This window comes from Phascolarctos cinereus, unplaced genomic scaffold (genome assembly GCF_003287225.1).
Source record: "Phascolarctos cinereus isolate Bilbo 61053 unplaced genomic scaffold, phaCin_HiC Scaffold_3;HRSCAF=262, whole genome shotgun sequence".
Taxonomy (NCBI): Eukaryota; Metazoa; Chordata; class Mammalia; order Diprotodontia; family Phascolarctidae; genus Phascolarctos; species Phascolarctos cinereus.
The window spans coordinates 141,010,701-141,037,729 of NW_027555736.1; the positions used below are offsets into that span (position 1 = coordinate 141,010,701).

The window sequence follows — 27,029 nt, forward strand, 5'->3', positions numbered from 1 at the left end:
TTGCTGCAGAGGCCACGGGGGCACAATAAGAAAATTAAATTTCTCATCATTTCCTAAGAATATAATGTTAACAGCATTATTTATTATTGATTACACTGTTCACCAGCATTAACTCCTTACTAACTTCAGATGAGAAGGAAGCATCTATGGAGCACAAAAACAACATAAAATTAAGTCCTTAAAGAAACTGTAAACTAAATTTTTTTTATAATAATATACTGGCCCCAAATTTCTTTAATATAGTTTAGATGTACATTTTACAATGTAAAGGAAGAACTCAGGTAATATTACTTTAGGTTTAAAATTATTACCTTAGTTTTGCCTCGTTATGTGTTGCATAGTTTTTCTTATATTTTAAAACCAAGACACCAATCATTAAAACTAAATTAGTGAATAAAACATTTTAAATGTTCAGTAATACAGATGGACTTTTTTGCCCACAGCAGTGGTTTCTGCCTGCCTCCTTCATATTCTTGCACCTACTGAATAAGAAAAAGAATAGGCAGCATATATGAAGGGGATATATGAATATATGTAAATCTAAAATCATTGGCAAATTTATAATTCATCTACTCCTTTGATGGTGCCATAAAATTAGCATGCAATATGAATTATTTCTTAAACCTAACCAAATATTCAAGTGTGTCACCTTCAGCAAAATTATCCTATCATTTCACAATCAATAATAGTAACTCCAGCCTAAAATTTTCAACATAAGAAGGCTTATTTTTAAAGAGCCCAAAAAAATAAGTGGAATCTCAATTAATGAGATTTTGCTTTGCATTAGCCTATTCAGGTCACAGTGTATTAACAACACTTACCAAATGCTATTTATTAGTATTAGTAGGTATTAAAATGTTATCATGGAATTAACTAGATCCAAAGCTCAGCTTATATCTTAGCAAAATCTGGCAAAATTATCTATCACTGGTGGAGGCTAGACATGCTCACAGTTTATCAAATTTTGTAGGTAAATACTGAACCACTGTAGAATCTCATGTTATCAAATTACTTAAAAACATTAAAATTATATTATTATTAAAATTAAAATATATTAAAAATAGTAGCTACGCAATCTAGACCAACTGTTGAGGATCTATCATGCTTGGATCTCCCCTACCCCCTCCAAAAAAAAAAAAACACATTTGATAGAAGAAACATTAGTCCCAAGCCTATGGCACAGAGCAATTTTCTTCAATGCACTGACAAGTGCTGTGCAAACTGTTTAATCTATCACAATGAAACCAAATGTTGACCATTTCCAGCTAGGTCAGTAGTTTCAGCTATATCATTTGAATATGAAGACAAAGTTTTCCTTGTTATTTAACTAAACTTAGAGACGTACCTCACTTTACATACTTATTTCTGAAAAGTTCTACATAAATTAGATGTTAATATAGTCATCTGTAATTTACAGTACACCCAGGGAGTTTATAATATAAAGGAATACTATTGTGAATCCTTCAGCAAAGCAAATCATCATCCTTCAACATGCTTTTCGTGGGAAACCAAACTTTCATGGGCGGTATTTAAAATGGCTTAGCAATATAATACTATCTACAAAGCATAAGAAAAGCCATAAACCAATATTTCAAAACTCCAAAAGTAACTTAAATAACATTGCAGCAGCAGTGCAAACTCCCAAATCAGTGAAATTATAAATTATATTACCACAGTATTCAGAAGTGCAACTCCAAAAAAATGGGCTTTAACCCAAAAACACAAGCATGAAAAAGTGCTTATTTTTGTAATTAGAGAAAGTAATATAATTAATCATGCATACCCACCCGGCTTGATGTCCTTGCAAACAAAGTTCTCCAAGCCATATATGAACTCCCCTGAGTGTACACCTGCATTCCCATGATAGCAATAACCAAAATGCAAGGTATTTATAACAAAACTGTTGAAGAAATGTACCTTTCATTCAATATACAACATACACTTAAACATTATTCACTCAGTCAAGTATCATTTAACAAGACAACTGAAAAGAGAGTATACTGAACTAATCTATTTCTAAATAAACAGGTTAGTTCGTATAATCTCAGTTCAGAATGTTTCATAAAAAAATATTCTTCTGGTTCTATTTTTCTCACTTAAATGCAAAGTGAATAAATTTTATTTCATCAATTTAGGAGTTAAGATATTCTTTATAATGTATAATTTGCAAAACCCAGAAAACAGCATATCAACTATGGTTAATGTTTTACTGATTTCATCAAACATCCCTATGTTTATACTTTGTTTCTTTCTAAAACTGTCAAGGCATAGATTTAGTTTTGATTCCACTACACAGGAATTTAGATTTAAGTATCCAAAAAGAACAGCAATTTCTTGAAAGGAAAAGGATTCTATCACTTGTGACATGGAAGATTTAAAAAACAAGAAAAACGATTAAGCTACAAGGATTTTTAATAATATTACACAAATCATATTGATCAAATTTGGCCTGGGAAAAGAGACGAGAAAATGCAATTCCTTCCCCTCTTTTTAGAGGCAGGAGACTATGGGTGTAGGATACCGCATATACTCTCAGACATGGTTCATATGTTGGTTGGTTTTACTGAACTGTATTTTTTTTCCCTTTCTCTTTTAAAATCTTTTGTTATAAGCAATGTTCATGTCTCTGCACCAAGGCGAAGGAAGGGGATATTTTCTGTAATGAAGGTGATATAAAAATATATCAATAAAAATAAGATTTTTTTTAAAAGAATTGCTTCCCTTCTCTCTAAACCTTCACACCACCATTTTCAGCCATCCCTCTAAGTAGAAGACTTCAAATCATACTTTACAGAGATGTAATTCACCATGAACTCACTCTTTTCCCCTTTATTCTATATCTCAAAGACCCCTGACATCACCCATTCTCTACTCTTTCACTTCTGTTTCTGATTAAGAAGGGGCCCTTCTCTTCTCAGTGTCCATAAAAATCATTACAAAACAATCATTAAAAAGATAGTTGGTGAAAGAAAAACAGTGACAACAAAGGGCCATCAGGGCTTCATCAATAAAAGATCAACTTGATTAACTTTTTGACAGAATTATAAACAATATGAATACAGTTTGCCTAGACTTTAGCCAAGCTTTTGATAAAGTACCTAATAAAATTATTGTGGAAAAGATGAAAAGACATGGATTAAATAATAATACGATTAGGTGAACTCTGAACTGGTTAGAGATGGCTGGACTCAAAGAACAGAATTCATTATCAATATGACAAGAGGTCCCAAGTGGAATATTTCAGGAAGCTATGTTTGACCCTATGCTATTTAACAGTTTTATCAATGGTTTAGATAAGGGCAGAGATAGTATGGTAATCTAATCAGCAGATGTCAGAAAACTAGGAGGAAGAGGTAACATATTGGACCACGGAATCAGCTAAGTGATACAGTAGCCAAAAACAATAACATAATATGGGGCTGAATAAAGAGAGACATACCTTCCAGGAATAAGGAGATATTAGTTCCATTGTACTCTAACTGCATCATATGCCTCACCAAGAGTAATGTGTTCAGTTTTGGGTGCCAGGGTTTAAAGAACACTGATAACGTAAGGAGTATTCAGAGGGCAACCAAGATGGTAAAAGACTTTGAGTCCAGGGCATATAAGGGTCAGTTAAAGAAACTAGGTATGTTTAGCCAACGCTTGCAAGCTAGATATTATTCTCTTTCTCTCTCTCTCTCTCTCTCTCTCTCTCTCTCTCTCTCTCTCTCTCTCTCTCTCTCTCTCTCTCTCTCCCCCCCCTCTCCCCCTCTCCCCCCCTCTCTCTCTCTCATTCTGTCTCACTCATCTCCTTCCCTATCCTCACCTTCCCACCCCTACCATCCATATCCAATCTACTGAGGTCCTGTCAATTCAACCTTCATAATACCTCTCATATATCACTCTTTCTCTTATCTGACACTGTCACCATACTAGGTGCAGGCACTCAACACCTTATACCTAAGCTTTTGCAACAACTTTCTAGGTAGTCTCCCTGCCTCAAGTTTCTCCTCACTCAAATCCATCCTCCATTCAACTATCAAAGTGATCTTCCAAAAGCTCAGGTATGGCCAAGTCACATACACAGCCTCAATCTAATCAACTCTAATGGCTCCCTACTACCTCCAGGATCAAACACAAAATCTTCTGTTTGGCTTTTAAAGCCCTTTATAATACAAGTCATTCCCCAATTATCAATTTGGGAATTATTAAATGGTCAAAGAATATGAACAGGCAGTTCTCAGATAAAGAAATTAAAGCCATCTATAGTCATATGAAAAAATTCTCTAAATCACTATTGATTAGAGAAATGTAAATCAAAACAACTCTGAGGTACCACATCACACCTATCAGATTGGCCAACATGACAAAACAGGAAAAAGATAAATGTTGGGAGAAGATGTGGGAAAATTGGAACACTAATGCATTGTTGGTGGAGTTGTGAAATGATCCAACCATTCTGGAGAGCAATTTGGAACTATGCCCAGAGGGCTATAAAAATGTGCATACCCTTTGACCCAGAAATAGTACTTCTAGGGCTATATCCCAAAGAGATCATACAAATGGGAAAAGGACCCGCTTGTACAAAAATATTTATAGCAGCTCTTTTTGTGGTGGCAAAGAATTGGAAATTGAGGAGATGCCCATTAATTAGGAAATGGCTGAATAAGTTGTGGTATAGGAATGCAATGGAATACTATTGTGCTAGAAGAAATGATGAGCAGGCAGACTTGACAAAAACCTGTAAAGACTTCTATGGTCTGATGTTGAGTGAAGTTAGCAGAACCAGAACATTATACACAGTTAACAGCCACATTGTACGATGACTAACTTTGATAGACTTAGCCCTTCTCAGCAATGCAAGGATCTAAGATATCGCCAAAAGTCTCATGATGGAAAATGCATCCAAAGAAAGAACTATGGAGTTTGAATGCAGGTAGAAGCATACCATTTGCTCTTTTTTTTTTCTTCTGTTTCGTTTTGTTTCCTCTTTCTGGTGGTTCCTTCTATTGGTTCTAATTCTTCCTTACAACATGATTAATGTGAAAATATGTCTAATAGGAATATATATGTATAGCCTATATCAAACTGCACACCATCTTGGGGAGGGAGGTTAGGAAGGAAAGAGAGAAAAATTTAAAACTCAAAAGCTTATGGAAGTGATTGTTGATAAATGAAAATAAATTAATAAAAAAATGAAAAAAAGGTATTTGCTTTCTTTTTTATTCTTTGTTACAAGGGATGGATCTCTGGGGGCAGGAGGGGTGAGGACTATATTGGGAAATGAAGATCATGTAAAAATAAAGATCTTAATCAAAAATTTTAAATAAAAAGATATAGCATAGTTGTTACTCAGACTGTTTTGAATGAATGCAAATAAAAAAGCAACGACTATCTGTATATTCTATATCAAATGTAAGGAAATAAATCAATGAATTTTTTCACAAAATGTAAATGTAAAAATATAACATATCTGTAATTAGTTCCTTTGTATGATCTTCTATTTTGCTATTTATTAGTTATCCTACAGAAATCTTACAAAGTACTTTACATGTTACCTCATTTGACCTTTCCAACAACCACGTGAAGTAGGTGCTATCCTGATCTTCCTTTTGAGGAAACTGTAGCTGAAAGCAATTGTGTCCCAGGGTCAAACAGCTAAGCAAGTGTTAAGCAGGATACAGACTCAGGTTTTCCTGACTTAAAAATCTAGCCATCTTTCAGCTGGGCAATGTAGCTGCCTCACCAGCTCATGTTATAAAAAGAAAATACTTGGCACCAAAAGTGCTAATACTAAGAATAACAAGTCACATTTCTACAGTGCTTTCAAGGTCTACAACACATTTTCCTCATACCAACCCTATGAGAAAGACATAATGAACACATATCCCTAATGAACAAGCATATTCAATTTCATGGCAGATTTCCTTCATTTCATTAATTATATACTTTATGCCTGACCTAAAAAAAGAAATCACACTAACAAAAAAAATACACTTTTATTCAATTCAGGACAACCAACTCCAGACCAAATTGTATGGCAACTACATTAGCATTCTATAATTAAGAAGTCTTCTTCCAACACAGAAATATAGAAAAATGATGCCACATGTTAGTAACTGCTACATAGCACCACCTTAGGCTTGACTTGAAACTAGAAACATAGAAAGAAAAAACCTTTCACTCTATTACCAGTCCTAGCTGCCTTCCTTCTGTAAATAAAATTTTCTTCTCACTCCAATCTTATTATTCTTCCCCAAAGCAATAGAAAATATTTACCACATACAGAATTTTTCTAGATTAGAAATAAAAACCTCATGGAAAGGCAATGAAAAGCCAAAAATGGAACCCACAGTTTAAGAACATCCAGGACAACGTCAAAGAGAGAGCATGTTTGCAATAAAATAAAAGCGCTGTTTTAATATTACCCATTTTCTCTTAGAGAATCATGGCAAAGAACTGAATTTCATTATTTTCAGGGACCTAGACACAAACAAGCCATAGCTATTCTTTTGTGTAAAACAAAAAGGCTTGCAAGAATATAAATAAGTTTTGAAAACGCTATTTAAAGTACATTTAAGCATACCGAAAAAATTCAAGCTGCTATATCATCATTTTTTTTAAGGTCATTCTCAAAGGAAACCTATCATGACTTTTTGATACAAAAGATTGAGAAGAAAAATGGCCCTTTTCCAGGAAACCTGAGTTTATCAAAAGGGACAGGTTATCACAAATACCTTTCTCAGCAGCTTTTTGTAAGGCTTCTTCAATTCTTGATAGATCTCTCTGTTTAATTTCCTGCAGGTATTTTTCTTCTTTTCCAGCATCATATTTAATACCTAAAGATATAATATTTATTTTAACATCACATTTACAGCACAGTTAAACGATAACACTTCTAGGACAGAAATAAATTTATTATACATGAAAATTTTTAAAGACAAATTTCAAAATTAAAACATTGAAAGGAAACTTAAATAAGAAAAACTATTGCCTTTAATTAGAAATTTATATAGAAGCACTCAAAAAGAGATTTATACAAATTTAAAGTCTTTTTTCCACAAAATTAAGTTAAATCTATTTATTTTATCTTAATAGAAAGTCAATAAAAACATTTATTAGCAAAGAATAATTATAACAAATAACTGAAACAGTTTTGCCTGGTAAAATGTAAAAATATATCATATTTGTAATTAGTTCCTTTGTATGATCTTCTATTTTGCTATTTATTAGTTATCCTACAGAACTAACAATGTTTCTAATTCACTGATATAAATCAACAGTTAAACAATAAAATAACTTACTAGCTCCAGGGACAACAAGTAGGTACAATCCTTCTAATGTTGCAACAACTGCTTCCCCATACAAATTCTTCCAAGGAATCTTCAAAGTAAGTTTATCTAAAAGAAAATAATTTCAACCTTAAAATTTTAAACTATTGAAATGATACACATTTCTAAATCACTGAAAAGAAAATAGATCCTCTCTTTTTGCTGACAATGCTGCCCTCAATATAGTGAACATCTCCAAAACCCATAGAACTTACTCCAAGAAAAAGGGTATCAGTCTCACTAAGTGTCAGAGTACAAGAAGGACAAGGATTCACTATACACTTAGGAAAAAAAAAGAAAAGAAAAATAGATCTCTAATCAGAAGCAAAGTGGCTATCAAAGTCAAAAATACAATTTCCTGGAAAAAGGCTGTGATAGGACCATTACTAAAGGCATGTTTACATAGACGCCACAATGAAATTGTATCAAAGGCTTATTTTATGCATTTTAACATTATTCTGAGAAAGGATAAAAAAGCTTGATGCCAAAAGCACCCATTACACAAAAAAGGTCAAAATCCCTGTTCTAGGGAAAATAAAAATTTAAGGCAATTGGGAACACTTTGAAGAATTCTACATTAAGAAATCAACCTTTATTTCTAAGACAAGAGAGTACAGCTATTTAGTAGCTGATATGAAAAAGATCTAGGGGTTTTACTAGACTGGAAATGCAACACAAATCCAAAGTGCAAAATGGCACTGAAAGAAAACTAATGAGATATTGGGCTACACTGAGAGGCACAGTGCTGAGAACAAGGGAGGTGATGGTACTACCATGCTGAGACCATATATGGAAGGTTACATCAATTCTACATCCCTAATTTTAGGAAAGACAAGCTGTAGAGAATTCAAAGAAGGTTAACCATAATGGTGAACTAAAATATCATGTCATATGAGGACCAGTTGGAAGATCTGAGAATTTTCAATCTGAAGAATAAAAATTTTAGGAGGGGACATGAAAAGGGTTCTTCAAGTATCTGAAGATCTTTATAACAGGTTTGTTCTGCTTGGGTCCTGAGAATATACAGAGAGAGAGGGGGAAAAAAAGTCCCTGCCCTCAAGGAATAACATTTCATCGGACATTGAAGAGAATCTTTTTCAGGTTCAAGATGGACTAGAAAGCCTTTGACGTCTCTTCCAAGTCTTTAAGATTCTGTGAATCTTAGGCTAAACATACCATTGGGAGATTCCTTCAATGCAGATTTCAACTTATTTATGAATTATCAAAAATTAAGTCATACAAGGAAAAGTAATGCCAACTTACCAAAATTCTTCTTCTACATAAAACTGCTACACAATAAAACAGAGGTGAAAAAAGCTGAACAAAACATTTTCTTTTTTGAAAAAAAAGTAGAAAATAAGGAAGAAAGGCTATATTTAAAGCTGCAGCAGCTCATATTAGATTCAAATTCTATTATTTTTTCATTATGAAAAGTGAAAAAGTATATCTCCTGAAAATATAGGATCAAATAAAAAAATTAAATTATAAGAGGGCAGGTTACTGTGGCATATCACAGTAAAAAATTTAAATTGTTTACTTTCTCTCACTTTGCAAAATATTTTTCCCTATTCTATTCTAACATATTTCCAAAAAAGAATAAAATATGCTGTTTTCTCAAATAATAATTAGAATTTGCCTAGGACCCTTCAGAATTATGTTCAAATTTTTAAAAAGAATGGAGTATAGAACTAGAAAAAAGTATTTACTTAAAGTCTGAGAATAGTTCAAATGAACTTTAAAAATCTTACCTATTTGTCCAGCTTTTACTTTAAAGGGAACATCCAATTCGCTCTTAAGAAAGAAAAAAATAAGATCAATCTTCTTTACAAAACAAAATTTCAAAAGTTTAAAAATCACTTAAATGAACAATAAAAAAGATAAACCAAAATGTTTAGGTTTTATCCATTACAAGAGATATTTATAGGTAATGAAAATAGAAGTTATTAAGGATAAAGATTAGATAAGGATAGAATTATTAAGAATTGATTATGAGAGAGACTGGACCTATGGTTTCACTGATATAGGGAATTCCCAGGTAAGAAAACTCTCTGTAACAATGTAGATTGGTACATTCTCCACAAGTTTTAGTCCTAGAGAGGTGCCTACAGTACTGAGAGTATGCATAAGAGGTGTAGCAACTACGTCATGTGGTCTTCCACGCACAGTATTAGAATCAGAGAAAATTTTGGAACTGGAAGCAATGTTACATATTTTATTTTTAATCCAACTAAAATGCTGATTAGAAAGAAGTAAAATAATTGTTTAAAAGGATCAAGTTCTAAAAGACTTTACAACATTAAAAATGTATTGGTAACTGTCCATTTGATTTATTAACTAAAATGAAAAACTATTACAAGTTTACTACTCTTAGAAAACTGTACCAATTGTGAAAAGGAGATCCATTAAATTTTAATGGAACAGATGGCCACCGCTTCTTTGCAATGCAATAAATCTGGAAAGAAATGGAAGATTCCAAATACTGTTCATAAACTTAGTGACTAATGCTGGTCAAACATAATTTTGAATTTATCTAGTATCCAAAATACCAGGAAATTCAAATAACCAGGATATTTCAACATAATTAATATGAGAAATGACGTTCAGAATCATCACCTAAGTCGCTGTAAAACACTGAAATGCCATCTGAATAAAAAATTATATCATACAAGTATAGTTTTATTGTGGAGCATACATTATTATATTCTTACACTTTTATTACTATGCTAACAGTTGATTAAAACATTCAACCAGTCAGAACATTCCATTCCTCAATTACTCTATGTAATTAAGAATTTACTCAAAAATTCTAAGAACATTTTAAGGGAAGGAAGAAAAGTATTTTGGGCAATAAAAAAATCCTAGCTTGGAAGAGAGCATTTTATCTGAAGAAAAGAATCTATGAATCTTTATCATTAACAAGCATACATACAAACATATCCCCACATATATTAGTATTTATATTGTGTATTTTGTGTGCACCTCCTTATCTAGGAAAAATCACATAAATTCAAGGACTTTCATGACATATAAGGCAAAAAAGTACACGGCCAAAAAGCAAATCTTTCTCCCTCAATCTTAGCTATTAGCAAATATTATACCTTTTTGAGTTCTTTATAGAACTCAAGGTATAATATTTGCTAATAGCTAAGAGCTGACATTTGTATAGCATATTTGATTCTCATAACAGCACTGTAAGGTAGGAGCTATTATTTATTATCCCCTATTTTAAATATGAGGAAGCAGAAGTGGAGAAAGGTCCAAGTAACTTGTACAAGATCACATGGTGCCACAATTTGAACACAGGTCCTCTGATTCCAGATACTGTATTCTTTTCACTATATCTTGTTTATATTAATTTATTCATTAAATTATTTTAAATAGATGGAACAAAATTTCAGTCCAACACTTATCCAAATAATAATTAATTCTGAATTAGTATAAGTGAGATTAATGAAGTCTTACTGAAATATACAAAAAAAAAATTTGACTTTGAGGAGCCAAGTTCTACTACTTGAATTGTTACTATCTATGAAAGATTTCTCCTTAATAAAATTCACTGTAAAATTCCATGCACAATAATCATCCTCAAATAAACTAGAACAAAAATTAAGCATGTATACATCCATGCAGTAAGAATTATCTTTCAAATGCTCTTAGTTTTTTCAGTGACATAGGAAAGAAGCTTAGTAACAACATAGAAAGAATTTTTCTTACATGACAATCATAATAAAACAATAAACTCACTAATCAAAGGTAAAATATAACCATAATTCTGTTATTTTGTCATTCTATAACTTACTAGTAAATAAATCATCTCCTTTTTGTCCTTTACCTAAATCTGGATTGATTCCTAATTTCCAAAAATCAAACTCATGAAAACACAACATGAAATACAACCACTTAAACTGAATATTAAGAAATAAAGCAAATGTAGTTTCAGCAGCACTAAACTTTAGCCTTCTTTCTTATTTTATCTTTTCACTGTAACCAAACTGAAACAGAAAGAAGTATTCTCTACTTCTCTGACATATAAGGAAAACCCAGTGACAATCCTAAAATTTCCCTACAACACATTTAAATATCTGGCCTTTACTTAATTCTTTGAGGTCTCCAAACAGATTTACATATATTATCTCACCTGCCTGGTTTACACAAAAAGTATCTTCCTGTGAGGTAGACACTATAATTACAATAATCCCCATTTTGTAGATGAGGAAAGTTAAACTAGAGGTTAAATGGCTCACCCTCAGTCACAAAGCTCATTAAGAACTGAAGGCAGCATCTGAATCCAGGTCTTCCGGACTCCAAGTTGAGCATATTACCTACTATACCAGTAGTATCAAACTCAATTAGAAACCGGAGCCACTGTTCTGTACAGGATCCCTGTAGGCTGCATACTGACTTTGTTTTAAAACATAACATGCTTTATTTTATTATTGCTTATTTTGTTAACTATTTCCCAATTACATTTTAATCTGGTTTGGGTCACACTGGGAATGTTGTGAGAAGCATCTGACACCTCCACACTATACCAACCACACTACCGTTTTAAAGACATGGAACAATGTAACTTGAATTTCATTTTGTGCAGCTGGGCATCTGGCAACAAAGTTATTTTAAAGAACTAGTGAGTTATTTTTAGGAACTTAACTAAGAGAAGTTGGTTAATTCAAAAATACTTACCAGAGCATTTTCTTTTATTTGCAGGCTATCTAAGGCCACATTACCTAAAAAACAAATTAAAAAAGTGAGAGAGGGAAGAGAGCATAAAGTTAGCATACCAGCCAATTTTAACTTACATCACTATTATTAAGAGGTGATGTTGGTGTCAAAGTATTGAATGGACAGAACTCAGGACTCAGGACAGGAAAAATTCCAAACTACTTAAGTTGTTTGATACTAAGGGAGAATTTGGAATCTCCTTCACTGGAGAGCCAGAACCCAAGACTTCTAAATGGCTTAGGCACAATTATAACATAAGAATGTTAAAAGGAAAAGAAAAACTAATACGGACCCAAGAAAATAAATAGTGCAGGATTCTTAAACTGGGGGGTTGTGAATGTTTTTTTTAAATATTCTGATAATTGTATTATGACATTATTACATTCCTTCATAATCTTATATATTTTATTTCATGTATTTAAAAGCATTACTCTGAAAAGGTGTCCAGGTGCTTCACCAAACTACCAAGGAGTCTGTGACTTTAAAAAGTTTAAGAACCTTTGATCTAGTCCAAGGCCTTCAGAAGGATACCTTTGGGATTCATTTACAATTTCAGCTTATACAACAAAATATTACTTGTTAATATAAATTATCACTTCTCTTTTCCCCCTAAAATTATATCTTTCACACTCAAGAGTATCTACATCTTAATTTTAGTGCTCCAAAATCTGTTAAACCACACCAAATTGTTTTCCTCTGATTTCAAATACTGATGTTGCTATATCTATTTTTAAAATCTCTCTGGAAAATTACAATTGGCACCAATTTTTGTTTCCATATGGACTAGTCATAAATATCTTTAGATTAAATTCTGGTATCAGCTTAGACAAATATAGAGACATTCAGATCCCATGAATCTAATCATAACTCCCACTGATAAGGTTGTGTCCACTACCTTAAGATGGCAAAGGAAATCAGAAATCTGTCATCCTAAATTACAGTGTCTAAATGAATTACAAATGATGAAAACCATGTTTCAGATTATTCAATTTGGTTTAACAGACTTGCAGGAGTACCTTCTGAAATGTATATTCTTATTAGCAACTTAATTTGGCTCTTTAGTCAAGTCACTTAAATTATACCAAAAATGACCAAATTGTACATTTTCTTATGAATCTCAACTCCTATAACAGAACAGTAGCAGGTCCTAAGTGGGAATGCATTGAAGGAAACTATAATGTCAATGTAACTACATTTTTTTTCTTAAACAAAATGTAGAATCCTCTCACTATTTACCCAACCTAAAAACAAAAGGAACAAAAGAAATGTCTTTCACCTACTCATAATCTAGCAAACAAATGTTGATTTCCTCTATAACAAATATAAATGCTATCTAACTAAACAGTAAGTGTTGCATTCATTCTATATGTTATTTTATTTGCAATGTAGGAGAAGACATCAGTTCTCACACAAGTAAAAGGAAGGCACAGCCATAGATTAGATTAACACCTGGAACTCAAGTACATTCTAAAATAAAAGTTAAGTTAAACTTAACTTGCTCTAGTCTTAATACCAGCACAATTCCATGACATCTAAATAACAGAATGTAAAACTACAAATAATTCATGAAATAACAAAATGAGACCAGACCAAATCAGGCATTTTGAAATTAATCAAAATACCTAAAAATATATAGAGAATGTTTTCAATTTCAGTTATCTATTTCAGACTAAATCAAGTAAATGACTCTTTAAAAAGTGCATATAAAAGGTAGTACAGATCATTAAATGGCAATACCTGGCCTAGAACTCAACTATCTCCTGACAACCTAGATCTTAATCTAAAATTATATAGAAAGAAGTAGCTTGTCCTGATTCAGTCAATCAGAAAACATTTCTTGAGTACCTACAATGGCCCAGGCACCCATGATAGGCCCACTGGGACACAAATACAGTAAATCAAACAACACCAATTCACAAGAAAGCTTGCAAACTATACTTATGAATATAAGGAAAAAGCACTAGAATAGGGGTCAGATCTGATGTGCAGTCCTAACTCTGGACATTAACTACCTGTGTCACATAAGATAAATCAATTTAACCTCTCTGGGCCTCATCTGTAAAATCATGGAACTAGATTACCTAGTTAATTATATAGTTAAATTATTTTTCATCTGTAAAATTATGTAATTAGATTACATAGTTAAATTCATGTGGTCCCTAGGTAAACATTGGCTGATGCATGTAAAAGCATTTTATAGCTTCTGTATTTATTTTCAATGGAATTTTTTTCTTTTTAGCTCTTCTACTGAATTGTTATATATTGGAACACTTTTATTTTAAATCTGGCAATGCTGATTAAGTTATTAGTTATTTCAAATAATTATACTTGATTCTTTAGGATTCTGTAAACATATTATCATACCATAGCATCATTTGCAAAAAGTGATCACTTTGTTTTCACTCTGCCTATACTTATTTCCTCAGTTTCTTTTTCTTGGCTTATTACTATAAATAGCATTTCTAGCACTGTCTTAAATAACAGTGATGATAACAAGCATTTTTGCTTTATGTTAGCTACTCCTAACTCCTGCAAGAAAAATTCCATTCAAAATAACTAAAGAAGCTATAAAATATCTGGAAGTACATCTGTCAAGATTAACCCAAGGACTCAGTGACTCAACTATAAAATTCTCTTTGCATAAACACACATAAATAATTTGAGAAATATTAATTGTTCATGGGTAAGTTGAACAAATATAATAAAAATGACACTATTACCTAGATTATTTTACTTATTCAGTGCTATACCTATCTAAATCCCAAAAGAATATTTTATAGATTTAGAAAAATAAATAACAAAATTCATATGGAGAAATAAAAGATCAAAAATATCAAAGGTAATAATGATAAAAAGTGGCAAGGAAAAGGTTAATCAGTGCCATATCTCAAAGTTTTCTACAAAGTCATAAGCATTACAACAAATTGGTACTGATTTAAAGGGGGGGGCAGGGTGAGGAGGTTGACTAGTGGAAAAAATTAGGTATGTAAAATGTGGAAGCAAATAAACATGGTAGCATAGTATTTGCTAAAACATAAAGATCTTAATTACTGGTGGAAGGACTCACCATTTGATAAAAACTGAACACTAATAATTAGAGAAATGTAAATTAAAGCAACTTTGAAGTTCCATCTCACTCCTATATCAGATTGGCAGAGACAAAAAAAGAGAATAATGACAAATTTTAGAGGGGCTGTGAAAAACACAAGTACATTGATGCTGATGGAACAGTGAACTGGTCCAGCCATTGTGGAAAGCAATCTGGTTCTACACCTGAAAGTTACCAAAACTGTTCACACCCTTTGACAAGGCAGTATGGGCACTAGACCTTAAACTAAAGAAATCAAAGAAAGAGGAAAAGGATATATATGTACAAAAACACTTATATCAGCTTTCTTCCTGATGACCAGAAACTGGAAACTAAGAAGGTGTCTTCCTAATCATTTTCTTCTTAAATTTTTAGTCTGACTTCCAACTTTATCATTCAACCAAAACTGTTCTCTCCAAAGTTACAAAGATCTCTTAGTTGCAAAATCTATTGGCCTTCTTTAAACTCCTCATCCTTCTTGACCTCTCTGTCATCTTCTTGACCTCCTTGATCTTTTCCACTATTGATCAATCTCTTTTCCTTGATATTCTTTTCTCCAGGTTTTTGAGACATTACTCTCTCATGGTTCCCCTACCTATCTGACTGTACCTTCCAACTCTCCTTTATAGGATCTTCATCCAAGTCACACTTGCTAAATGTAGGTATCCCAAAGGACTCAGTATTGGACCCACCTCTCTTCTCCTTCTTAGTTCACTTAGTAATTTCACTTAGTAATCTCAACAATTCCCATGGGTTCAATTATCATCTCAATGATGAGGATGTCAAATCCACTTATGTAGCCCTAAATTTTCTGTTAGCCTCCAGTCTCATATCTCCAATTACCAACCGGACATCTCAATATGGATGTCTTGTAGACATTTTGAACTTAACATGTCCAAAACTGAACTGTTATCTTTTCCCCAAAACCCTCCTCCTTTCTAAACTTCCCTCTTACTATCAAGGGCATCACCAACCTCCCAATCCCCTAACCTATATATCATCTTCAACTCCTCATTCTCTCACACTCCCCATATCCAATCTGTTGTCAAAGCCTGCTGATTTTACCTTTACATCCCTCAGATACACTCCCTTCTCTCCTGCCACACTGTCACCACCTTGATACAGGCCCTCATGGATTATCAAAATAGCCTACTGGTTGACTGATCAACCTGCCACAATTTCTGTCCACTCCAAGTCCATCCTCCACTCAACTGTCAAAGTGATTTTCCCAAAGTGTAGACTCAGACTAAGTTAACTCCCCTACTCAATAAATTCCAGTGGCTCCCTATTACCTAGAAGGTTAAAAGGCTGACCACTTTGCACAGCTCTGCCTCACTTAAATCCAATTCACAAGCAAGTCAAGACATTACCCTTGTAATGTCATTGGCCCTCTTCAAGCATGAAGGATTAACAAAAACAACAATAACCAGTCTTAATAGCTAATAATAATAGCTAACATTTCTATAGTATCTATTATACACCAGGCATTATGCTAAATGCTTCAGAATTCTTATCTCATTTGATCCTAACAAAATCCCTGGTAGGTTTGTTTTGTTTTGTTTTTTACAGAAAAGGAAACTGAGGCAGAGGTTACATGACTTGTCCACAATCATGAAGCCAGTAAGCTGACTCTGGGCCTGACACTCTATCCGTTGTACCACACCATTACCCCACTCTCCAGATAATCTTTGATCCAGTGACACTGGCCTCCTGGTGGTTCCACAAGCAAGACACTCCATATCTTTGCTCCAGGCATCGTCAATGGGTGTCTTCCCATGGCTGCATGCTCTTCCTCCTCATCTATACCTCCTGGTTTTCCTGGAGTCTTTTAAGTCCCAGCTAAAATCCCTTCTTCTACAGGAAATCTTTTTTAATCCCTTTTAATCCTAGTTCCTTCCCTTGGTGATTATCTCTAATTTAGCCTATACCTATTATGGTGCTTCATATGCAATTTTCATTTCAATTGTTTCATTTTGGGTTTTCTGGGCAAAAATACTAGAGTAGTTTGCCATTTCCTTCTCTAGCTCATTTAACAGATAAGGAACTGATGCAAACAAGGTTAAGTGACTTGCTCAGGGTCACATAACTAGTAAGTTTCTGAGGCAGGATTTGAACTCTGGAAGAGGCATCTTTCTGATTCCAAGACCAGTGCTCTATCCATTGTACCACCTACCTGCCCTTTATACACAATAATCACCAATAACGGTTTGGTGAATTGAACAAAAATGTTCCTTGGATCTTCCACATACACCTTGTTTGAAAAATGATTTAGTTCAATAGCACTGAGTGAAATTTTAAAAGTTGGCAGGGCAAGCAAATGGAGATTAGCATCAACTTGCTTTCCAAAATAACTGTATTGCTTGAATCATATCAATTTAACATAACTGCTATAAATAATGCAAAAGAAAATTTCAGCTAAATGGAAGGATGGTTCAAGTTAATTGTGGAGAGGCAAAGAAGTTAATGGAATTGCCTTTACTGTCTATCTAAAGGCAATTAAGTAACACCACTTTTCTTACTACTGGTGATCTGGAGAGTTCTTTCATATGGTTTTAACAGTATGCAAATCTTCATTTGAAAATTGCTTATTCAGACTTCTAGGGCTATATCCCAAAGAGATCATACAAATGGGAAAAGGTCCCACATGTACAAAAATATTCACAGCAGCTCTTTTTGTGGGGGCAAAGAACTGGAAATTGAGAAGATGCCCATCAACTGGGGAATGGCCGAGCAGGTTGTGGTATATGAATGTAACGGAATACTATTGTGCTATAAGAAATGATGAACAGGCTGACTTCAGAAAAACATGGAAAGACTTATATGGTCTGATGCTGAGTGAAATGAACAGAACCAAGAGGACTTTGTACACAATAACAGCCACGTTATGTGATAACTAATATTGTTAAATAAACTAAACCCTTCTCAGCATTACAAGGATCTAAGACATCTCCAGAGGCCTCATGATGGAAAATGCTGTCCACATCCAAAGAAAGAAGTATGGAAGTTGAATCGCTATCACTTATTTTTACCTTCTGTTGAGCTTTGTTTCATCTTTCTGATGGTTCCTCCTATTGGTTTTAATTTTTACTTACAATTTTACTAATGTGAAAATATGTTTAATAGGAATGTAAATGTAAAGCCTATATCAGATTGTGTGCCGTCTTGGGGAAGGTGGGGGGGGAGGAAGGGGGAGAAAAATTTTCAACTCAAAAGAATATGGAAGTGATTGTTGATAAATCAAAATAAATTAATAAAATTTTAAAAAAAAGAAAATTGCTTATTCACAGCCTTTCACCACTTAGTTTCAACATAAAATGTCTTAAAAAATAGAAGACCTAAATTACACATCCAAGCCAACACAACTGAATCCAAATTACAACTTCTTTGTTTTCTGAAATGCCCTTTGAGCTATGTATTACTCTTGAAAACAATTATATCCTAGACACACCTCAAATTGCTAAAGGCGGAACAATTTCTCTCCTGGCACTAGCTGAACAAAACCTGATTAACCTTCAAACTTGTGTGGGCAGCAACTTGTTCAACACCAGCCACTTTTCTAAACTCTTTAAAACAATCAATATCAAGCAAGCCATCAGATCTGACAGTGTAATTGTATTTTTAAAAAATATTTCTATAAAGGCTATCTTAGCTTTGTAGTGTTAACCTTACACAAAAATTTTCCAGCTGTGAAATAAGTGAACACATCAAAGAAAAATAAGGTTAAGTGGCAATACCAAAGCTAGATTACTCTAACTAAAATATCTGTAATGGAAAAAATTAGGATGTGGAAAGATAAAAACTCAAATTCAAAAAGCACTTTAAGTTTTACAGGGACAGAATTTTATTCAAAACATTCTGACTTCAGTCAGGAATTTATTTATTTACATAAGCTTACTATGACAACAAGCAAACAGATGTATACAAACAAGCCATATACAGAATAAATAAGAAATAAATAAAAGATCGAAGGCACTAGAATTAAGAGATGTTGAGAAAGGCTTCCTGTGAAAGATAGGATTTTAGTTGAGACTTAAAGGAAGCCAGTAAGTAATGATAAGGAGAAAGAACAATCCAGACATGGGAGACAGCCAGAGAAAATGCCTGGAGCCAAGAGATGGAGTGTCTAGTTTATAGATCAGCTAGGGGGCCAAAATCACTATATCAAAGAGTATGTGGCTGGGAGTAAGGTGTAAGAAGATGAGAAAGACTAAGAAGGGGCTTCAGGGGTGAGGAACCTTTGGCCTTGAGGCCACAAGTGGCCCTCTAGGTCCTCAAGTTCCTCCCTTCATAGAACAAATCCCCTTAATAAAAAAATTGGTTCTGTAAAACTTGGACTCAGTCAAAAGGCGACATCCAAGGGCCTAGAGGGCCACATGTGGTGTGGTCTTGAGACTGCAGTTTCCCCCACCCCTGGCTAGATTATGAAGGCCTTTGAATGCCAAACAGAGGATTTTGGTTTTGATCCTAGAGGTGACAGGGAGTCACTGGACTTACACTTGAGTATGAGAGTGATATGTGCTTTAGAAAAATCACTTTAACAGCTGAATGGAGGACAGACTGGATTTAGGGAGAAACTTAAGCCAGGAAGACCTAGCAGCAGGCTATTGCAACACAAAAGATAGTACCCTCAACAGTAACAGTAAAGTGGTCAAAAGGGGGACGTTCGGAGGGGAAAAGATAATAACTTCTGTTCTGGACATTCTGAGATTGAGATACCTATAAGCCATCCAATTCAAGATGTCCAAGAGGCAGTGGGTTGAAATAAATTCAGAATACCTCAGATATAAGTTAATAAAAAATTATTTTAAAATAAATATATATTACATATTCATATAGTAAATTAAATGGTCAGATTTTTCTTTCTAAATAACATTTTTACTTTATTTACTAAGATGGCTAATTTAAGACAGGTAAGATATTTCATTATCCCCCCCCCACCCTGCCCCAGGCCAAAAACACACATTTCTCTTTTAAGCTCTACAAAGAATCAAAGTTGTTTTCTTAATTTGTTATAATAGTTAATTAAAGATATAATATCAGTTTTTAAAAATTTTTTATTTCTCTAATTTCTTACACCCAAAAAAAGATTTTTTTTAACATCCCTATTGAATAGTTTCATCTAATAATCTATAACACTGCTTTATTATTCCAAAGCTAAAGCTTAAAAAATCCCTAACATGTGATTTCACTAATATGTCATGGAACAAACTGCTTGATTTCTTCATCCGTATTAAAAACTTAGATTAGGGCTTAGTAACAAAACTATATTCCGAGTAACAAAGAGGAAATGATCTTGTGACACAGGAGTTATAATACATAAGGGGAGAAAGTTGCATGAAACATCTTTTCCTCGAATTCACAGTCATTATGAGGCAATTAGCTATAGTAGAAAGAACACTGGATTAGGAGAGACCTAAAGCCACTCCTGATACTTAACGTGCTTTTACACCATGGACAAATTATTCCTTTTGGATTATCTTTCTTTACTTGCAAAATGGGGTCAATCACATGCACCTTACAGGGTTCCCGTAAGGATCAAATATAAAGGGCTTTGTAACCCTTAAAGAGCTATATAAAATGTAAGCTCTGTGACATGTAACCTACACAAAGGAGTTAAAAATTATGACATTTCAGTGTCAGGCTTAGACTAAATCACAGGGCAATCAATATACTTCCCAATTTCATAGTGAAAAATATTTTTATTTCAGAACAGCCAGCTTTCAAATGTATCTTACAAGCAAAAGGGACAGGGGGGTAGTAATAATAGTTGGTAAATACAATGGGTGTCACTTGACAGGGGAATCAAAAGACCTTGGACCACACCAGTATTTTAATAGGTACTTTAAGGCTGCTTAATTCTACAAACACTTGTCCACTCTATACACCCCCAAACTAATGGCAACTAAATTCCACCAATTTATCACCCCAATCTCTTATTCTCCTAAACCCCGTTATACAGAACTATCACCTTTTTTCCCTGGCTACCTCTAACATCCACCACCATCATTCCTACCAAACTCAGCCCTAACTGCCTTTCTAATAACATCCCCTTCTGTGACCTTTGGAACCTCACCATTCAATTATTAACAAACTTCATTTCATCCTCTGGTTCTTGCTCATAGACTACTTTTACCTCCTAGCTATAAGCAAATCTGGCTTTCCCCTAAAATATTCCAATCATCCCTTACCATGCCTTCTCTCCTATCCCCAAACTCCTAGCTCCCCAATGAAACTGGCAGACTTACTATGCCTTGTGACCATCAACTCAACAACCGTAGATGTTCATAACATCTGATTATATCAACCTCTTGTGATCCTTATCACTTTCAGGATCTTCCTCAATAAATTTGATATTTGACTGTTTTCTCCTCACCCCCACTTCCTACCATCCACTTCACCAACTTCCAGAGTCACAATGATGAGTTTCTAACATTACTAGGGGCTATTTCTTACCTGCTCAATTCCTAAGACCTCCATTTCCAACAACTTTATTTACAACGCTTGTGAATTACTAAGAGCTTTCCTTACAAAAAGCTCTGTGAGGTAGGTATTGCAAGTACGGTAATAGAGCAGATTTTGAATTTGGAATCAGATGACTTGGGTTCAAAACCTATCTCTGTAATTTAACCTGTGTGACCTCTGACAAGTTACATAACTTCTCTAGGCCACAATTTCCTCAACTGTAAAATGAGGGGGTTATACAAGATGGCTTCTAAGGTAGCACCAGCTCTAAATATATGATCCTATGATACCCATTTTACAAATACGGAAACAATCTCAGAGAGGTTAAATGATTTGCCCAAGGTCACACTACGAATGAACTTGCAGTTCAAACCCAGGTCTCTTCTGATTCCAAGCATTTGTCTCAAATTGCTTCACCTCCAAGATCCTTACCTCAAGAGCCTACCCTTCTGACTGATACTGTCCTTTTACCTCTATCAAAGCCTCACTTTTGCTGCACCTACTCTTCATCCTCATCCAGTCCCATGATCTATCTTGTCTCCCCATTCTATCACTGACACCCTTGCTTCATGTACAGCCCTCCATAATCTTGAACCTTCAATTCTTAAAAAAATTTCCATGATGTGCTCTCTTTTCTCCAATTCATCCCTGACTTTGTTCTGCCTCTGCTCCCACCCTGCTAATTCCATCCTGGATAATCTCTACCATCCTACTACTCTTGAGTTGCTGAAGGAAGTCAAAGTCATGCTGACCAGGGTCATTACAAAGTCATGCTCTCTTTGAATCAGGTCCTCTAAATCCTATGCTCTTTCCACTACACCACTTCTCCCTCCTCTCCACTGACAGCATCAGAGTGGCAAGGAACCTCAGAGATCATTAGACCCTACTGTACCCAAACAATGATCACCTCTACATTATACCTGCTTACAAGTGGTCTATGTAGCCTTTATTTAAAGACTTCTTTCTATTGAGGGAGAACCCATTCCATCCTTCACACTACTTATTTCTACTTCACACTACTGACTTGGTTTAGGAGTGCACTACTTATGACAATCTTGTTTAAAAAGCAATGGTTTTTTTGTGGTGTTTTTTTTAAGATCAATAGCAACTTCCTCTTTCCTATAGAAGCTCCTGGTGACATTCAAGGGTCTCTATAATCTGCCTTTATCTCCTTACAGACCTCATTCCCATACATCTTCCTTCTATACTCAGATCTCTGAGGTTCTCTCCACTTCTTAGCCTTCTGAAATCCTTTTCTTATTTCCAGACCCTATAGTACCTTTTCCAGGGATACTTCCTTTCCCTATCTCACTTCCCTTTGTTTAACCTCTCCTTCTAGATTTCTCTGAAGGAAGAAACTATGTTAGAATACCTCAGCAATACATTCACATAGTTAACTAGATAATAAGACCTGCCAATACCAACACTTTCAGTCAACTCAAAACTTAAGGCACCACAAAAAATGTTTTTGGGAACCTGGTAGTTGCACACTTCCTTTTCCTCCTAATTTCTCCCTCCAAAATGCACTTGTCCTCGTCATAATTTTCATATGAGTACTTGTCTGGATGTTTTCTATCATGTGCATGTTCATCTGAATCAGTGTCAACTGATTTCTAAAGATGAATGTGTCCTGGATGATTACAGGAGGAACCTGGGAGTCCCTGATGGCAGATTAGAGAAAGAGCTTCTCTGCTAGTTGGGGAGCTCCTGCCCGGCAGGTTGAATGCCTTGCCACAAGCAACTGATTTCCAAAAAGTTTGGTACCATTTTTGGTTTTAAGCTTTTAAAACTTTAAAATGCACATTTCTACTGGATTTTTAATTTAAAAACCATCTAGCTTAAAAGCAGAAGCACAACGCTTAGCACAATAACCCAGCCAAATGTTCATGGATAATGATACTGGCTGCTACTTCTCCAGTCAGTTATCATTTCCTCCCTCTGAAAGAGAAAAAGGAATAAAGAAACTTAAACATTGTTCAGAAGCTTAAAGTTTTCAATTTTTAAGAGGTGCATGGGGTGGACACACACAGACTTTTTTAAAAAATTCTTGTTTTCCTGCTCTGAATGTCTCCATCCTGTCAGTTTCTTGAATGCCTCAATATAGAAAAAAGGAAGATGGACAGTGACGATGATACCAATGTTTAAACCTGTGCTATGGAGTAATACTTTTTTTTTTAATACAAAGACGCTGGCCCGAGGATTACATATTTATTGTATATTTATTATATTTTTATTGTCTCTCCCCCCAATCAGCTGGTCTTCTGCGCAATTCCCTTTTCTCTGACACTATTTTTCACAAACACTTGGTCATGCCACGCAGGAGAAATCGTGACTTTTTCAAAAGCGAAAGGTTTTAAGATGGGGCATTAGGCCCACCCATCCCCTCCTCCAAGGCAGGGCTGGTCCTCCATCCAGCCCTCGGGAGCCCTCAGGCTCCTCAGGTCAAGGCCTCCGCCCTGTTCAGATCCCCTCTGGCAGAGGGATGCACGCCCAGGAGCAAGGGCAGAGATAGCGGACCGCCAGGGCAGGCCTCCCCAGACCACAAGTCCAGGAAGAGGGGCAGCGGGGAGGGGAGATTCACGCCCGCCTCCGGGGGCGGAGTTTCCCGGCAGTGAAAGTAAGGATGGGGGAAGGGAGAGGGGAGGCTGGGAAGGGCCGCCCCCAGTTGAAGGCCCGCGCCCCCCAGAGGTTCGCTTACCGCCCCAAATGCCCAGCTTCAGCTGGGACTTGTCCAGGTTCTCCACGTAGTCCCCCAGGAAGCGATTGAGGAGATCCGCGACCACCGACTCCAGCACCATGGCTTGACTGGGGGTGGGGGAGGAGAGTCAGAGGGGAGGGAAAGGGAAGGTGGCCGGGGAGAGGAGTGGGTGAGAGCCCCGACCCCGAACGCGGATCTTCAGAAGCCGCTGCAGCGGTACCGCGCTAAGGGGAGGATGAAAGGGAAAGGCGGTGTCTGCGGGCGAAGAGCTGAGAATCGTCCCCCGTCCCCCGCCCCCCTCTCTCCCCACCCTCGGAGCTCCTGAGCGCGTGATCGGAACGTGCGCGCACGCGCGCTGCTCCGCCGCCTCGAGCTCGCGCTTGCTGCTGCGGACGCCAGATTGTACCGTCTGGGCTGCAGCCCCGGGGAAGCGCCCGGAGCAGTTCGGCTGGCGAAGAAAGGAAGCTCTTCTTAAAACTGGGTAAAGGGTGACGGAGTCTGTGGACCGCGCCTTCTTTTCCTGAGCATCAGTTCTCCTGTCCAGATGCTTTTTTTTATGTAATCCTAACCAGGTAGTTCATGTCCAGTCTCTTCCATTTCAAAAGGACCCCAGCCCCAGGAGGTCTTGCAGAAGCTGCCCTTATCCCTCCCCAATAATAGAGAGGGAGCAGAAACTAACCAGGAAATAGTCAGGAAAAAAAGGAAGGAAGGAAGAAAGAAAGAAGAGAGAAAGAAAGAAAGAAAGAAAGAAAGAAAGAAAGAAAGAAAGAAAGAAAGAAAGAAAGAAAGAAAGAAAGAAAGCTTGCTTTAGCTAAAGAGCTAGAGGTCCTGCCTCCCGGACTCTTCCATGCACGGAAACTCACCCAAGGACCAACTTTTACTTTAGTCCTTGCTCGAGTTACCATTTAAGCTGCTGGTCAGGTGACTTAGTCACTTTATTAGGCTACAGTCAGCCTGAGGATTCACTGTGTTTTGAACCTAATTCAGTCTTTCGGATATGTTCCAAACTTTTAAAAGGGAAATCAAGCATAAACAGAATTAAAAGCAGTGGCATAAAATAAAAGAAGGCAGAATAGGATTTGAAAACGAATTCTGATGAAAAATTATTTTATTTTGCTTCCTGGCTCTGCTCCTGACCAGTCCTGGGCTTAATGAGGTCCATTTCTTGATTGTTTCAATAAGGGATATAGAAGAGGAGGAGGTGAGACTAGGGTGTACTGTTCTCCCTTCTTAAACCTGTGTTATGGAGTAATATCATTTTCCAAGCAATATCCTAAACTTCAAGGCACCTCTAAACTAGTGCCTCTAACTAAAGGGGATGAGGGATTACTAGCCATTCAGAAATTGGATAATAGATTTGGAAGTTAAAGGGACCTTAGAGGCTATCTAGTTTAAGCCCCTTCTTTTACAGATGAGAAGTTAAGTGATTCCCTTACTTGAGACATGAAGAAATGTACCTTTTTAGTTAGAGAATAGAAAAAATAATAATAACCTCTCCCAGAGACTCTCTTTGAAGAGAATTATTTAGCTAATACTTTAGCAATAGTGAAGGAAAATGTTAGGATTGTGCACATCTGGTGGAGCAGTGTGTCTCAAATACTAACAATCAGCAATTCACAAATATTTATTCAGAGCACTATGCTAGCTGTCTCTAGGACATAAAGAATTACATGGAATACACAGTCCCTGCCTTTAAAGAGCTCATTATGATCTAACTAAGCAGATAAAGTACAGAAAAGTTAAATAAGCAAGGAAAAATATAATGATGTAAAATTACATAAGAGATATAACAATACAGTATGAGATTCCTTGCCAAATAAGGGATTTTAATACAGAAATGGGAGTATCCACCAGGAAGTAATCTTGATAGGTTGGATCTAAAAGGTGGGCAGAGGTATTGCGTGCTATAATAATGTCTTGCATTTTTAAATATTTATATATTTCTAAAGTGCCCCCTTCCTACCTTTCCTGTCTTCTTACACCTCACTCGTCTCCAAGTGTTTTGTGATCCGATGACACTGGCCTTCTTGCTGTTCCTCACATATCACTCCATTCCTTGACTCCTGCATTTTTTTCTGACTGTCCCCCATGCTTGGAGTTCTTGCCCTCCTTATCTCTGCCTCCTGGCTTCCCTGGTTTCCTTCAGGTGGAAACTAAAGAAGCGGAGCCAAGATGGCGGTGTAAAAGCAGTGACTTGCTTCAGCTGTCCTCCAAACTCATCCAAATACCTGTTAAAAATGGCTCTAAACAAATTCTAAAGCAAAAAACTAAAATCCCACTTTCTGCCTGAAGCTGATTACCTCTAGTAGGGGCAGCTAGGTGGCACATTGGATAGAGCACCAGCCCTGGAGTCAGAAGGACCTGAGTTCAAATCTAGCCTCAGATCAGACACTTGATACTAGTTGTGTGACCCTAGGAAGTCACTTAACCCCAATTCCTCACCTCCAAAAAGAAAAATTACCTCTAGTCTATCCTGTTTATATCATTATATAGTTGTTGGCATGTTATTTCCCTTGTAAGACCGTGAGCTTCTTGAGAGCAAGGACAGGTTTTTGCCTTTCTTTGTATCTCAAGTACTAACAACACTTCATGGCACATAATAAGGGCATAATAAATTCGTCTTGACTTGCTTGCACACATATTAAAAAATTTAATTCTTCCTTTGATGCTTTTCCATGGCATGGAGGTTCTTGAAAGCTCTTCAGTCGATCAACCAATAAGCATTTATTAAGTATCTACTATGTTC

At 35.7% G+C, this 27,029-nt stretch overlaps 1 protein-coding gene across 1 annotated transcript in view; it reads right to left on the reverse strand.

Annotated features, from left to right (window-relative positions):
• The window catches only part of VPS13C (vacuolar protein sorting 13 homolog C), a 173,174-nt gene extending 148,589 nt beyond the window's left edge, over positions 1-24,585 (reverse strand). The window contains 5 exon segments of the mRNA XM_078151183.1: positions 6,720-6,821; positions 7,287-7,382; positions 9,062-9,104; positions 11,997-12,040; positions 24,284-24,585. Of these exon segments, the coding sequence (XP_078007309.1) occupies positions 6,720-6,821; positions 7,287-7,382; positions 9,062-9,104; positions 11,997-12,040; positions 24,284-24,383 (385 nt within the window). The 5' untranslated portion in view covers positions 24,384-24,585.
• Between the last annotated feature and the right edge of the window lie 2,444 nt (positions 24,586-27,029).